The sequence below is a fragment of the Leptidea sinapis genome, chromosome 42, assembly GCF_905404315.1.
Source record: "Leptidea sinapis chromosome 42, ilLepSina1.1, whole genome shotgun sequence".
NCBI lineage: Eukaryota > Metazoa > Arthropoda > Insecta > Lepidoptera > Pieridae > Leptidea > Leptidea sinapis.
The window spans coordinates 1,288,209-1,302,065 of NC_066306.1; the positions used below are offsets into that span (position 1 = coordinate 1,288,209).

The 13,857-nt window shown below is 39.0% G+C and overlaps 1 protein-coding gene across 4 annotated transcripts in view; it reads right to left on the reverse strand.

Moving 5' to 3' along the window:
* The window catches only part of LOC126976681 (V-type proton ATPase 116 kDa subunit a 1), a 47,259-nt gene that overhangs the window by 9,059 nt on the left and 24,343 nt on the right, over positions 1–13,857 (reverse strand). For all 4 annotated transcript variants that reach the window (XM_050825158.1, XM_050825157.1, XM_050825160.1 and 1 more), the window contains 9 exons: positions 12,379–12,505; positions 9,174–9,350; positions 8,460–8,672; positions 8,210–8,360; positions 7,060–7,199; positions 6,103–6,339; positions 5,121–5,233; positions 2,363–2,511; positions 1,176–1,312 (listed from right to left, as the gene is read on the reverse strand). In XM_050825158.1, coding sequence (XP_050681115.1) covers positions 1,176–1,312; positions 2,363–2,511; positions 5,121–5,233; positions 6,103–6,339; positions 7,060–7,199; positions 8,210–8,360; positions 8,460–8,672; positions 9,174–9,350; positions 12,379–12,505 — 1,444 coding nt within the window. The remainder of the gene's footprint in view (positions 1–1,175; positions 1,313–2,362; positions 2,512–5,120; positions 5,234–6,102; positions 6,340–7,059; positions 7,200–8,209; positions 8,361–8,459; positions 8,673–9,173; positions 9,351–12,378; positions 12,506–13,857) is intronic.

Here is a 13,857-nt window from a genome sequence, read left to right on the forward strand (position 1 = left end):
ATATCCTAGATCCTAGAGAATCATTAAGAAAAAAATTTAAAGAAATAAATATTTTGACAGTTGCATGACAATATATTCTTGAATTTTCTTTATGTTCAAAAGCACATTAAAGAGTTTGCTAGAAACTGCGACAGTCATAATGCCAACACGAGGAAGAAACCTAACCTAGTTATGCCTACTATTTGGTTAAGTCGAGTCAGTAAGTCTTGTATTGGGCGATGTATATGCTTTTACAACAAATTCGTAGAAAATGTACAAAACAAATGTGTTACGAAATTTAAAAGAATCGTTAAAAAACTTTTGTGTGGTAAACGCTACTATAAAATGATTTTCTTAATAATTATAATACACACTGGGAACGGAGCGAACGCCCTTAAGCTATTTCATTATAAATTTTATTATACACAAATTTTTATTTAAATAGCAATAGATACATCACGCTTAGCTAAGCGTAATGTACCTATAATTTATGAATCTTAATATATTTGTCCAACTAAATCTGGGCGGAGCTCTACGGTTGGTACATACAAAAAGATGACGTACTACGCAGCTAATTTAACTCAAACAGCGACCAGTCTCGTGGCACTCGATAGTTTTGTCTCTCCAAGATTGCTTAGCGACAGTGGATGTATGTGCGTCGATTCGAGCGTTTAAAAAATATTCAGCAATCCAAATACTTTGACTTTTGAGCACGAGACTCGGGCCTCAGTTTGGCGAGACAATATCTCTTGAGGATGCCTCTACACGAGAGTTGAAACACGTGTCAAATTATTTGAAGACAAATATTTGGGGAATTGATTCTAAAGAAAACTCAAAACATTTGAATAATTATGATTGATTTCCGCAAAGCAACGTCTGCTTCAATAAATTTTCAATATTCAGCAATATAGACTGGCTTAGAAAGCAACTTGGGTTAAAAATAAATTAAAGGAAGTTTTTATTAAAGACTTTTTCATTGATTCATTATTGTTAATTATTAGTTTATTTTTTCTAGACTTTTTCCGTGTTCTTTCTTTTCCATAATTGTAATAAGGTGCATAACAGTTAAATATTGTGTATAAGAGTGCCAGCTCGCCATCAAACTGGCTGTCCAGTAGAATTAATAAATAAAAAGAGTTAAAGTACTGTTATGTTACTGTATTGTGGTTGATATATCTATTTAGTTGTGTGTGTACCTTCTGTAGCCCCATCTGACCGGCGTACATGGTCTCGTCGCACTGCGGCCGCGAGTTCTCGTCCTTCTTGAACAGCATCATGTTGATGAAGGTGATAAGGATCGACGGCGCACAGAACGCGCTCGACTTGACGATCTCTGTGGACGACACATGATTAGGCTTGGGCTGCATAAAAGTCGCGACTTCGATATAGTTCGCAGCTCCTTAACGAACGAATTAGGTCGGTATTTTAGTTCGCTAGTTCCTTTCTCAATTCCAATACTAATCTTTCGCACCATCCGCCTTTTCCGGTAGTTTTTAAGAACGTCCCCAGGAGCCCTATTACGAAAATCGAAATACGAAGTTTCGGTTGACGGATCGTACGTTTTCCTATTACGAAAGTGTTTCGGATCCGAAGATTGATACGAAGTTCGCAATCAGACATTTTGTCTTTTGTTTACCTTATTCCCAAATTCACTTGACATTTACTTTTTCGTTGTTTGAGATTAATAAGGTAACTACAACTTCACTTTTATGGTTATGTCAATGGTTCCATATCGAAATCTGTCCGCATTTCGAATCCGAAGTGCTTTGGTAATACGATTTAATTTGAACTTAGTCGTTCTTTCGTTTCGGACGAAACTTCGCCTTTCGATTTTGGTAATAGACCTCCAGATGCGAACAAAAACTATTATAGTTAGTGAACATAATTAGATACCTACTGACTATGCCCAGAATATTTTGTATATCGAGCCTGTGCAAGATAATAATAAGCAGTATTGGAATTCGAAATAGGACGTAGCACAGACTACTAATATTATGTAGCATCCGTGAGATTGATAATGAACTAAAGAACTAAGGTCCGAGGGATTTGTGAACTAGTTATCGTAGTTCGCCTATGGGAGCGCTCTTTCGAACTAGTTCGTTCGCGAACTTCAAAAGTCTACACACGATACATGAATTTATACGTCTAGATAGTCTCTTGCTGTTACACAACCGATAAAAACAGGCCAGGTTTATTACTTCAGTATGCGTGACATCTTACACTCGCGATTTGTATGAAACTAAGTAGGCTTCTTTTTTTAATAAAAATATGAATACAATGTAAAATCTTACAATAAAGTTTTTATGTTACAAAAAAAAACATGGCAGAAGAAAGAAAACAAGATGAATCTTTATAGGGAGTAAGTAATGTTAAAGTGTCGTACCAGGATCCTGGCTGCCGAAAAAAGGTGGGGTTGAGCCGTAGGAGGTCCACTTGATGAACATAAGCAGCACCATGTAAAAGAACAGTAGTGTGAGGAACATGATCTGCGGGATGAACTCCACGTAGATGTTGATGCGGCGCTTGTAGTAGCTGGAAGACAAACGAACAAACCATTACATCTAATATATAAAATTCTCGTGTCATAATAATAATAATATTGACACACTTTTTACACAAATTATCTTGCCCCAAGTTAAGCATATATAGCCTGTGTTATGGGTTACAAGACAACGATATATTTAATACAATATACTTACTTAAACTTATATAAATTCATATAACATACATATAAACATACATAAATACATTTAAACATCCATGACTCGGAAACAAACATCCATATTCATCATATAAATGCTTGCACCTACCGGGTAGGTGCTTGTAGGTAGGATCGTTAACCACTCGGCTATACAGTTCGTCCATGGTGTTAAACTTTGAGTGCATATTGGGTAGGTTTTTTGACATTTTTTTTTAAATTTGTTTTATTATGAGTCAGCATTAAAAAATACAAACAACTTCAAATTTTCACCCATCTACGATCAACAGTTACTTTTGTATCGCTATTTTAATATCGGCAATACAACGTTTGCTGGGTCAGTTAGTCTTATATATAAAATTCTCGAGTCCCGGTGTTTGATACCAAACTCCTCCGAAACGGCTAAACTAATTTGCTCGAAAAATTGTATGTATATCGGGTAGGTCTGAGAATCGGCCAACATCTATTTTTCATACCCTTAAATGATATGGATCACCGACCCCTAAATATATTTTTAACAATTTTTTATTTTTATTTTATTATTCGGCACTGAAAAAATACATACAACTTCAAATTTTCACCCCTCTACGATCAACTCCTATTTTTGTATCGCGATTTTAAAATTATTCTATTCCATCCACAGATACGCAATAGAGTTGCAAGATGGCAATCGAATATAATGATTATTGTAGTACGATAAAATTTATGTACGATATATTTGGTAGGTCTGAGAATCTGGCTTCATCTATTTTTTATACCATAATATTTTAATTATTGATTTTTTTTTATTACTTTATTTGACAATACAACGTTTGCTGGATCAGCCAGTCTATATATACTATTGTGACGGGACCAAAATGAATTTGTATACTTAATCCCACGAATGAGGGATATCACTTAAAAATAACAAAATGTAATTTATGTACAACTTAAACAGACAACAGTCGTTTCACAGGGAATTAGTACTTATAACATTTAATCTATCTTCTTTTGAGATTTTATTATGATAGAAAGTAGAAACATCATAAGTGCCGAAATGAGAATAAAAAATTTTTTGTTAAAAAACACCCAAGCCGACGTCCCGGTGACGGTTACCGTTTTACGTTTTAATGCTAAACAGCGCAGTCATATTTTTAAACTAAGAAGTATTTTATTATGATAGAAACATTATAAGTGAGGAAATGTGACAATTTTTTTTTTTATTAAAATCACCCAAGCCGACGTCCCGGTGACGGTTACCGTTTTACGTTTTAATGCTAAACAGCGCAGTCATATTTTTAAACTAAGAAGTATTTTATTATGATAGAAACATTATAAGTGAGGAAATGTGACAATTTTTTTTTTTATTAAAATCACCCAAGCCGACGTCCCGGTGACGGTTACCGTTTTACGTTTTACTGCTAAACAGCGCAGTCATATTTTTAAACTTAGGAGTATTTTATTATGATAGAAACATTATAAGTGAGGAAATGTGACAATTTTTTTTTTATTAAATACACCCAAGCCGACGTCCCGGTGACGGTTACCGTTTTACGTTTTACTGCTAAACAGCGCAGTCATATTTTTAAACTAAGAAGTATTTTATTATGATAGAAACATTATAAGTGAGGAAATGTGACAATTTTTTTTTTATTAAAATCACCCAAGCCGACGTCCCGGTGACGGTTACCGTTTTACGTTTTACTGCTAAACAGCGCAGTCATATTTTTAAACTAAGAAGTATTTTATTATGATAGAAACATTATAAGTGAGGAAATGTGACAATTTTTTTTTTTATTAAAATCACCCAAGCCGACGTCCCGGTGACGGTTACCGTTTTACTGCTTAACAGCGCAGTCACATTATTATACTTAGAAGTAAATAGTTTCAACGATTTAATTAATATTATCACTGCTTATACTTTCTTATAACTGGTATTACGATGCGGTTAGGCCATGCCTCCTATGTCTATATTTTTAACAAGTGCGTATTGCCAGTGATGACAGATGGAACACAGACATGGTCGATAACTATGGGCCTTATGAGGAAGCTCATGGTCGCTCAGAGGACAATGGGCTATGCTCGGAGTTTTCTGCGAAATCGAATCAGAAATGAGGCGATCCGTTGGAGAACCAATTTCACCGACATAGCCCAGGTTACGAAACTTAATTGGCAGTGGGCAGGGCACATAGCTCGACGTTCAGGTGGCCGGTGGGGCAGTAAAGTCCTTGAATAGTGACCACGTACTGGAAGACGTAGTGTTGGTAGTCCGACGATCTGGTCGGAGATCGTGATCTGGAGAGAAGATCGCCGGAGTAGGTTGGATGAGGGCAACGCAGGACAAATCGTCATTGCGATTTTGGGGAAGGCCTATCAGCAGTGGACGTCTTCCGGCTGAAATGGAGGCCACGCAAGTGCAGTTCCAATCTATTTTGAACGCCTGTCCTATTCAAATGAAACTCACATATGGTTCCAGAGCGACAGGGAGACTCCGAACAACATATGGAACACTCCAATGATGATTGAAATCTTCATCTTGTACGCGTTCATGAATATTATCTTGTTCGCCTCCGCCAACTGTAACAATATTTCTTTTATTATTTTCGATTTATTACGGGCCCATCCATAATTAATTACGTCACGCGTTAAGGGGGATGTAGGGGGTCAATGAAGTGTGATATTGTGTGACGAGACGCATATGTTTTTGCCAGTAGGAAGGCTCCTTTGCACAGGATGCCGGCTAGATTATGGGTACCACAACGGCGCCTATTTCTGCCGTGAAGCAGTAATGTGTAAGCATTATTATCTTTTGGTCTGTAGGGCGCCGTAGCTAGTGTGAAGTTAGTGAAATTATTGGGCAAATGAGACATAACATTCTATGTATCAATTGCTATTGTAGTGCCGTTCAGAATTTTTTATTTTTTCAAGAATCCTGATCGGCCCCGCATTGTAATGGGCAGTATCAATTACCATCAGCTAAACCAGCTCGAAGAATAAACCAATCATAAGCAAAATGTCTATTTGTAAACATTTTGCACATTTTTGGTTTATACTCAGGTATAACTTTATACCAATTTTATTTGTAAGGCGGCTATACTATAAATTACTTTCTCTCGATAATAGAAGATATGACATTGACATGTCGGTGTTAAGGAAACCATGCGTAAGTGATATAAACTGTCCTCGATTGCTCTCGTAAGTCAGGTTTCTGATACCACGCCTCTTATTGCATCATGTATTTTCATCACCATCATCACACACCAACTTGGGTCGAGGAGTGGCACTAACTAATATGTCAATTCTCTGGCATTGATCTCTTCTTTCTTAATGATAGTACTGTTTGTCAATGTAGACGTATTAATTATCTAAGAATAATATAATATAAAATATACACAGTAACGATAAGGTATAGACGCCTCAAATACGGGCGTTACATGATTACTTACCTGCCAAACGGGATCAATGCCGAACGGATATGGTTTTTGTATGTAGTCCATGGAGTCCGGGTTGAGTTGCAGCAGCTTGTTCTCTTGCAGCGTGCTGACGTTGTAATTGTTGCGCCACGACGACCCGAATATGTTGAGGCTCTTGGAGAAGATGTCGTTGTAAATGAGGCCGGTGTACATGGAGAATAGGCCCATGAGCAGAATTATGTAGCGACCACCGAAGAATATGTTCCAGATCTGAAATATAAGCAAAATTGTGTTCACGAAACTAGCCCCACACACACACACACACGCCTGTTTCCCTTCGGGGTATGCAGAGACAACAGAATGCTAACTTCTATCCTTACAAATCTCGCGCGCTTCTTCTATATTCATTACTCTTTTCATACATGCTCGACGGTTCCTGTTGCTTCAGACCTTTCCTTTTTTCAAGACGTCCCCAATTTGGTCTACGAATGTCCTACGAGGTCTACCGCGACCGACTTGCTCGAACACACTTGCTTTATATATTTGATTTATCATTCTTTACTCATTCGTTCACTTAGAGACATCATAAATGTAAAGCTTCGGATACACTAGGGGAAAACGCAGAGACATGTGGCAGAACATGTTCCTCAACAACTATGTTGAATGTCCCGAGATAAATTGCAAAAAGAAAAGCAACGTTGCAGCGTCACGTAGATTTAAGCCATGTATTCACTAATGAACAATATCGTTAGACATGTCGCGGCCTATCGCGGGATATTTACGTGCGACTGTCTGGTGACTTGTCGACTCGCATTTCGCTCGTCCACAGTTGTGGTCCAAATGTCTGGTGCGGGCGACAAGGTTGTAGTATAAATATCGTCTAATGAAAACGGGGCTAAAGTGTTGCGGATCATGTTGAGGGACATTTTATCCCCTAGTGTGTTCCGGGCTTAAACGAGACAGTCAAAATTATTCAAACTTATGGCTCACCTCGCTGTCAATCTTCTTGGCCTGCAGCGGCTTCTCCTTGTAGCACATCCAGAAGCCGAAGACGGCCATGAGCGCGCCGTGGCCCAGGTCTCCGAACATCACGGCGAACAGGAACGGGAACGTGATTATTGTGTACGGCGCTGGAACACACGACCGTTATGTGCTGTGTACAGTATATCGGAGGTGCGTGACGTCACAACAGGTAGTGACGTGGCAAGCGGTACTTTGTGATTTTGAAAAATATGCAGCTTCGATTCAAACTAAACTTGTCTCTAAGGTTGAGATCTATAGAGTGTACTTAGACTTTGCTCAAGCTTTACTCAAGTAAACCTTAGCTGGGTGTAAGCTTGGCATAATCCGTGAGTTCATTTTTATAGAATTAGGAGAAAATTGACAGCTCAAATTATGGTAAGCTTAAGCTAAGACAGTCCAATGCATAAGTCAAGTTCGCGTTATCACAGTCGGTATTCTTCTTCTTCACATGCCTCTCCATTACCGGAGGTCAGTAGTCATTTTTTAAACTTCTCCGTATCTATGGCTAGGCGGAATAGTTCTTGGACTGTCTTGATGCCAGGCCACTCCCTCAAGTTTCTGAGCCAAGAATTCTTTCTTACACGGTCAGCATAGTTTTACGTAAGTAAAGTCTGAGCAAGGTTTAATTACGCTCTGTAGATCTTAGCCTATGACAGTGCCTATCCCTATCAACCTTGCGGGCATTATAAGGTGAAAATTACGAATCGGTTTCCCCTAATTGTTACCGCCGAATCCGTTGATTAAATACGTATTTTTTTATGAAAATATCAACACGAGCAGGACGTTCAGCTGATTGGTAATTGATATGCCGTGCCCATTACAATGCAGTGCCGCTCAGGATTCTTGAAAAACCCCAAAAATTCTGAGCGGCGCTACAACTGCGCTTGAGACCTTGAGACATAAGATGTTAAGTCTCATTTGCCCAGTAATTTCACTAGCTACGGCGCCCTTCAGACCGAAACACAGTAATGCTTCCATATTACTGCTTCACGGCAGAAATAGGCACCGTTCTGGTACTCATAATATAGCCGGCATCCTGTGCAATGGAGCTTCCTACTGGTAGTACTCCCAATTCCACGTATTAATACAGGGGAATCAAATGATGTATTAAACATACCTGGGTTAACCTCTCGGTAGGTGGCCACGCCGTACGCGTAGATGAGGTTCTGGAAGGCGACGGTGAACTTGTTGGTGCGGTTATAGGTGGGCGGGTCCTCCAGGGTCTCCATGCGGTTGAGGATCGGCGGCACGGAACTACCGCTACGTTCCTGGTCATCATAACATACGTCACATCAAATCCCGTTCCTCTCCGTTCTGAGGCATAGTATTTTTAATCCTATTTTGTATAAAATTATTTGAATACTCACGGTTCCCCTTCTTAAAGCCAGCTGTATGGTCTCCATGTCGAGCGCGGGAACCCAGCACTCCGCGATCAGACACTTCTGGGTGACGTCCAGGTTGAACAGGTTGAGCGTGTGGTAGATGGCCTTGATCTTGCGCACCTTCACGAACCAGTTCTTGATGTTCTTCGCAGCCGCCACCAGCACGCGGTGTCGGTGGTCCTGGGTCTGTCCAAGAACCTAACGGCAAAATACAATTAAATTAATTTGCATCGTTTCATTCATTTTTTTATGGCAATAAGGGACGAGACGAGCAGGACGTTCAGCTGATGGTAATTGAACACCCTGCCCATTACAATGCTGCTATTGATATTGATACTCGTCACATTGAGAGATGTTAAGTCTCATTTGCCCAGTAATTTCACTAGCTACGACGCCCTTCAGACCGAAACAATAATTCTTACACATTACAGCTTCACGGCAGTTGCCCTGGAGAAGCACAGCTCCAATTATTAATGGGCGATTTATTATTTTATACAACACCTTGTCGAAAGGTGCCATTCTATTGATGCAACAACTGGGTGAAGTAATATTACATAAACAACTGCGCGACGCCTGTCCCTTGACGTCACGCAGATGTTAATGTGACAAAGTTCTATCGCTGTGTCAACGCACCGGGATTACTTTTCAGTACGGGTACGTTTGCGTTATCGCCGATATATCAGAAAATAATCATCATACCGTGTTCAAGTCTTCAATTCTGGTCATAACGCCCATGGCCATCTCTCGCCTGTCAGCGGGTGCCTCCGGGCAAGGGTAGAGGGTTGCGCGGAAACCCTCGCATATCTTCTTAACTCTGGTCTTGAGCTGGTCTCCTTGGAAGAAGATTATGAACACCGACTTGTACACTTGATCAGACTGAAAAAGAGAATTGTACAGGGCTATTAATTTCCTTTTGCGTAGCACAAAACTAATCGCCGGAACAGTTAAATTTTAAGCACTGTTTTATTGCTATAAATATAAGGAGCTAAACATACACTCACACAACCTTATGAATGATAATAATGCTCCCATCTTCTCGAACGTTACGTCCTTTGTTACGTAGACTTACTGGTTTGATCTTTGAGGTCCTTTAGCTGCGAATTTGGTGCAATTACCTGTATCCAGGGTATAAGTATATAATGATAATCAAATTCACATCTATAGTTAAAATGTGACATGTGCTATTGTATAGCTCATAGTAAGGAAAGCTAAAATATATCGACGATATATGAAATATAATCGTCATTAAGGACAGATATTATGAATACCCAAAGACTTCAGAGGAAATCGTATGTCGGGCATTAGCCTACTTTGGGCTCTCTACGCAGAGCGAACTACAACGTTAACTTCCATTTCAGCCGGAAGACGCCCACTGCTGGACAAAGGCCTTCCTCAAAGATCGCCACGACAATTATTCCTGCACTGCCCTCGCCCAACTTACTCTGGCGATCTTGACTAGATCGTCAGTCAATCTTGTGGCCTCCTACAGCGTCAGCCTACCCACACTACATCTTCCGGTACGTGGTTGCCATTGGAGGACTTCACTGCCCCAACGGCCATCTGTCTGTGGAGCTATATGCCCTGACTACTGCCACTTCAGTTTCGCAACCATTTGGGCTATGTGGGTGACTTTGGCTCTCTTACGGACCTCCTAATTTCTGATTCGATCTCGCAGAGAAACTCCCGAGCATAGCCCTATAGGGCGTAGTAGGGGAAAGTTTGTATGTTTGGAAAGAGGAGTGTGAATCGAACGATTCAATGATGCAAAACAGGAGAGGTATATTAGAGAGTCAGGTTCTTCTATACCTTCAACTTGCCCATATTACCTATTCACGGCAGTATGGGATGAGAGTATTATGCAAGGGATAGTATGTGAGACGATCAAATATGCATGGCAAACCATTGGGCTTAAAAAAGGGCGCATAAAAAGAATTCTGGGAGAGATTCTTGCGCCGTCTCTTCTCTGCCAGAGCGCCGTTTATTTCCGAAGTGGTAAAAGTGAAAAAAAGAAATCTAAAGGAATCAATTTTGAAAGAACAAATGCCTTTATGGTTGTCCTTTGTTTAAGGGGTGTTTATTATGAATCATATGTGGACTTCTGTTAATGTGTTTCATTGTTTTTTGATCACAAGAACACTTACTTTCACCAGTTGTCGGCAAGACTGATAAAATTAATGTCAGATGTCGACGGCATGCTCACTCTTCAGATAAAGTTATACGTTTAATATTTAATACTGCATTACAATTATATAACAGTCGACTGAAATGAATTAATCACTTTATGTACTCGTGTACTTCAAATACAAGATAGTAACAATTATTTAGTGCGTGTCCGTTGACAATGGAGGATGACGCGCGTTGACGAAACAGTTACTTATAATGTTTAATCTTTTGTTTCGCTTTACTGTGACAATCAAATATTTTTGCTGTCACGTCGCCTTATTTCAACCGATTCAAAAAAAGGCGTGTAATTTATAACGCTACAAATATTATTTTATGCTTACATTAAGGATTGGTCCCCGCTGCGCTCCAACTAGAATACGGCACTACCTAAGACCAATAGCTTTTTTATTACGGCAACTATTAGATGCCGTTTGCGTGGCATCTTGACACTCAATGGCATCTTTCAAATTTTGTAACATACGCTTCGTGTTATTTTACATTGAAATTAATAAAATACAAAATACCTACTGATGATATTTGATCCCAGTGTCTTTCTTATTTCTTGTAGTATTATTTTTACAAAGTTTTACTACGCAACACGGCATTTTAGTTTCAATTATTAGCATACTGTAACAGAACATGTGTCACGTCAACCTCACACATTGTTCGAGACTGGCTCGAGTACGCCAACTTTGGCGTAGTATTAGTAGCCGCACTTTGCGACTACGCCTGCGGTGTCTAGTCGGAGCGCAGCGGAGACTAATCCTTATATGCAAATTATTGAGATATTAATCCACTGTTGAAAAGCAATATTGTTTATGTTATGAATATATTTATAAAAATCATTAATAAAAAAACATTCTCAGATGTTTCTTTTACTAATGATTTTTTAATATGAAACTCAATTAATATATATTTTTTAAATTATTATTCTAATTTTGAATAAAAAAGTTAATATCAAGGTCGATTTTCAACTATTATCTAATTGTATTGGCTCAATTATATTTATTCTTCAACAACAGACAATTACTTACTCATTAGAGATTTATTTTAAAATTTTATTTATTTATTTATTTATTTATATATAAGTTAATAATATATTTTATGCGCTTATTTTAACATAACATATTAGTTGCTATGTCTTTCTAGTGCGGCCGATCAACAACACACTTTCGTGTTATGTGTGATTGTACGTTGAACAGTCATGAGGAATTCTGCTTTTTTGTAGTATTCTATAGGTAATTTCTAATGATTACTTCTTCTAACAGTAACAATTGAACAATTTCAAAAAAATATCTAAACTTATTTTTTGAAAGCATTGTCACTATAATGTTAATGATTTTACAGCTTTTGAATGAATTTTTTTATGAAAATAAGGGACGAGACGAGCCGGACGTTCAGCTGATGGTAGTTCATACGCCCAGCCCATTGCAAAGCAGTGCCGCTCAGGATTCTTGAAAAACCCAAAAATTCTGAGCGGAACTACAATTGCGCTCGTCACCTTGAGACATACGATGTTAAGTCTCATTTGCCCAGTAATTTCTTGCTTACACATAACTTCTTCAGGGCAGAAGACACCGTTGTGGTACCTATAATCTAGCCGGCATCCTGTGCAAAGGAGCCTCCAACTGGTAGGAGTGGAATAATGTGAACGATATGATCCAGTCCAGCACAGGACTGGATTAACTCGTTGGATCACTGGACTAAATGAATGACTAAATGTGAGGTGGGCTTTACATACCGAGGAGGGGTCTTCGAGCGGCGTGTCGATCTCTGCCTGTCGTAGGAACACGTTGCCGCGGCACGCTCGCCACAGCATGCGTTCAAACGCGGGGATGCGCTCGCGCAGGATCACGCCCGCCACGAAGCTACACAAACACTAGTCTTAGAACACGCACTGCACGTTCTATTTATATGTATGTTATAATCCCCGCGCGTTAATAGCCTGCACACATGGGCGGATTTGGTCCTGATGAACCATCGGACGCGGTTTGGTAAGCGGACCATATTAGATGGGGCCAAGCCACAACACTTTTACAAAAATTTCATCAATACGCTAACCAACGTTTCAGTTTCTTCTTAGACATGGACCGAACTGCGCGTGTTCTACTTCAGCTAGCGTTAAGACGCATTAAAAACAAGAAACAGAAAAGAAGGTACTGGGTGCACCCATTACTGTAGATTTTACGCACCGCAATGTTGTGGCATGGTAAATTGCATTGTCCATTATATAAAACTATTATTATTACCGTCCGGCCCGTACCGAGTCCGACGCCGGACCAATTGGTGCGAAGTGCCCACCGCAACGCCCGATGGCCGGGCCGTACCAAATCCGTACAAGTGTTTCGGCTATATAAGTGACGTCAGATTCAGACAGACAATAGGCTTACAATATACCCGCGTATATACGACCGATCATGCGTGACCAATTTTAATTTGTCAATGTCAAACTCAATCAAAATTAGTTACAGTCATAATAGAATTGTTAACCGTTTGTGTCTTGCTGTTTATCTGTTAGAGAGCTTCTTCTCTCTTGCACGCTTCGCTCGTGTATACGCTAGTATTATAATTAAGTCTATGAGACAGACACTACAAAAATCACTAATCAAAAGTACCGTTCGCAAATAGAAGACTGTCTCCTGACGTCACGCAGCCGTTAGTGTGATAAGTTCGAAATAAAGTACCAACGCGAGAGGATTAGTCTTAGCAAAAGATTTAATTCGTAGTCCATAATATTATGATAATACTTCTTATGGACTATGGAGTTTCGTAATCTATAGAAACGTATTAATTGTCCTAATAGACTTTTATCATATTATGGGCTGCAAATTAACGCTTTTGATTTTTGCTAACCGTACACTGTAACAAGTAACAACAAATTTGAAGTATTAAAAAATATAGACAAATTGTTACTATTGTTAGTGTGAATATTCTAGTTTCGAGCACAACAGAACAAAGATTTATTAATATATAGTTTAACTTACGACAAATTTTGAAACATCTCGATTAATGAATTAACATTGTGCATTTGAGAAAAAAGAATAAATAGAATATAAAAAAGCATTATTTAAATCTCAACGTTAAGACTCCACTTGAGAAATATTTCTTTCGCACATTTCCAGCGAGCTACTGCAAACTATATACTGAAACACAATAAAAAAAAAAACAAATGTATCTAGTTTTGTATAAAAAAAAGAACAAAGCCGCGGTAAAAGTAGTT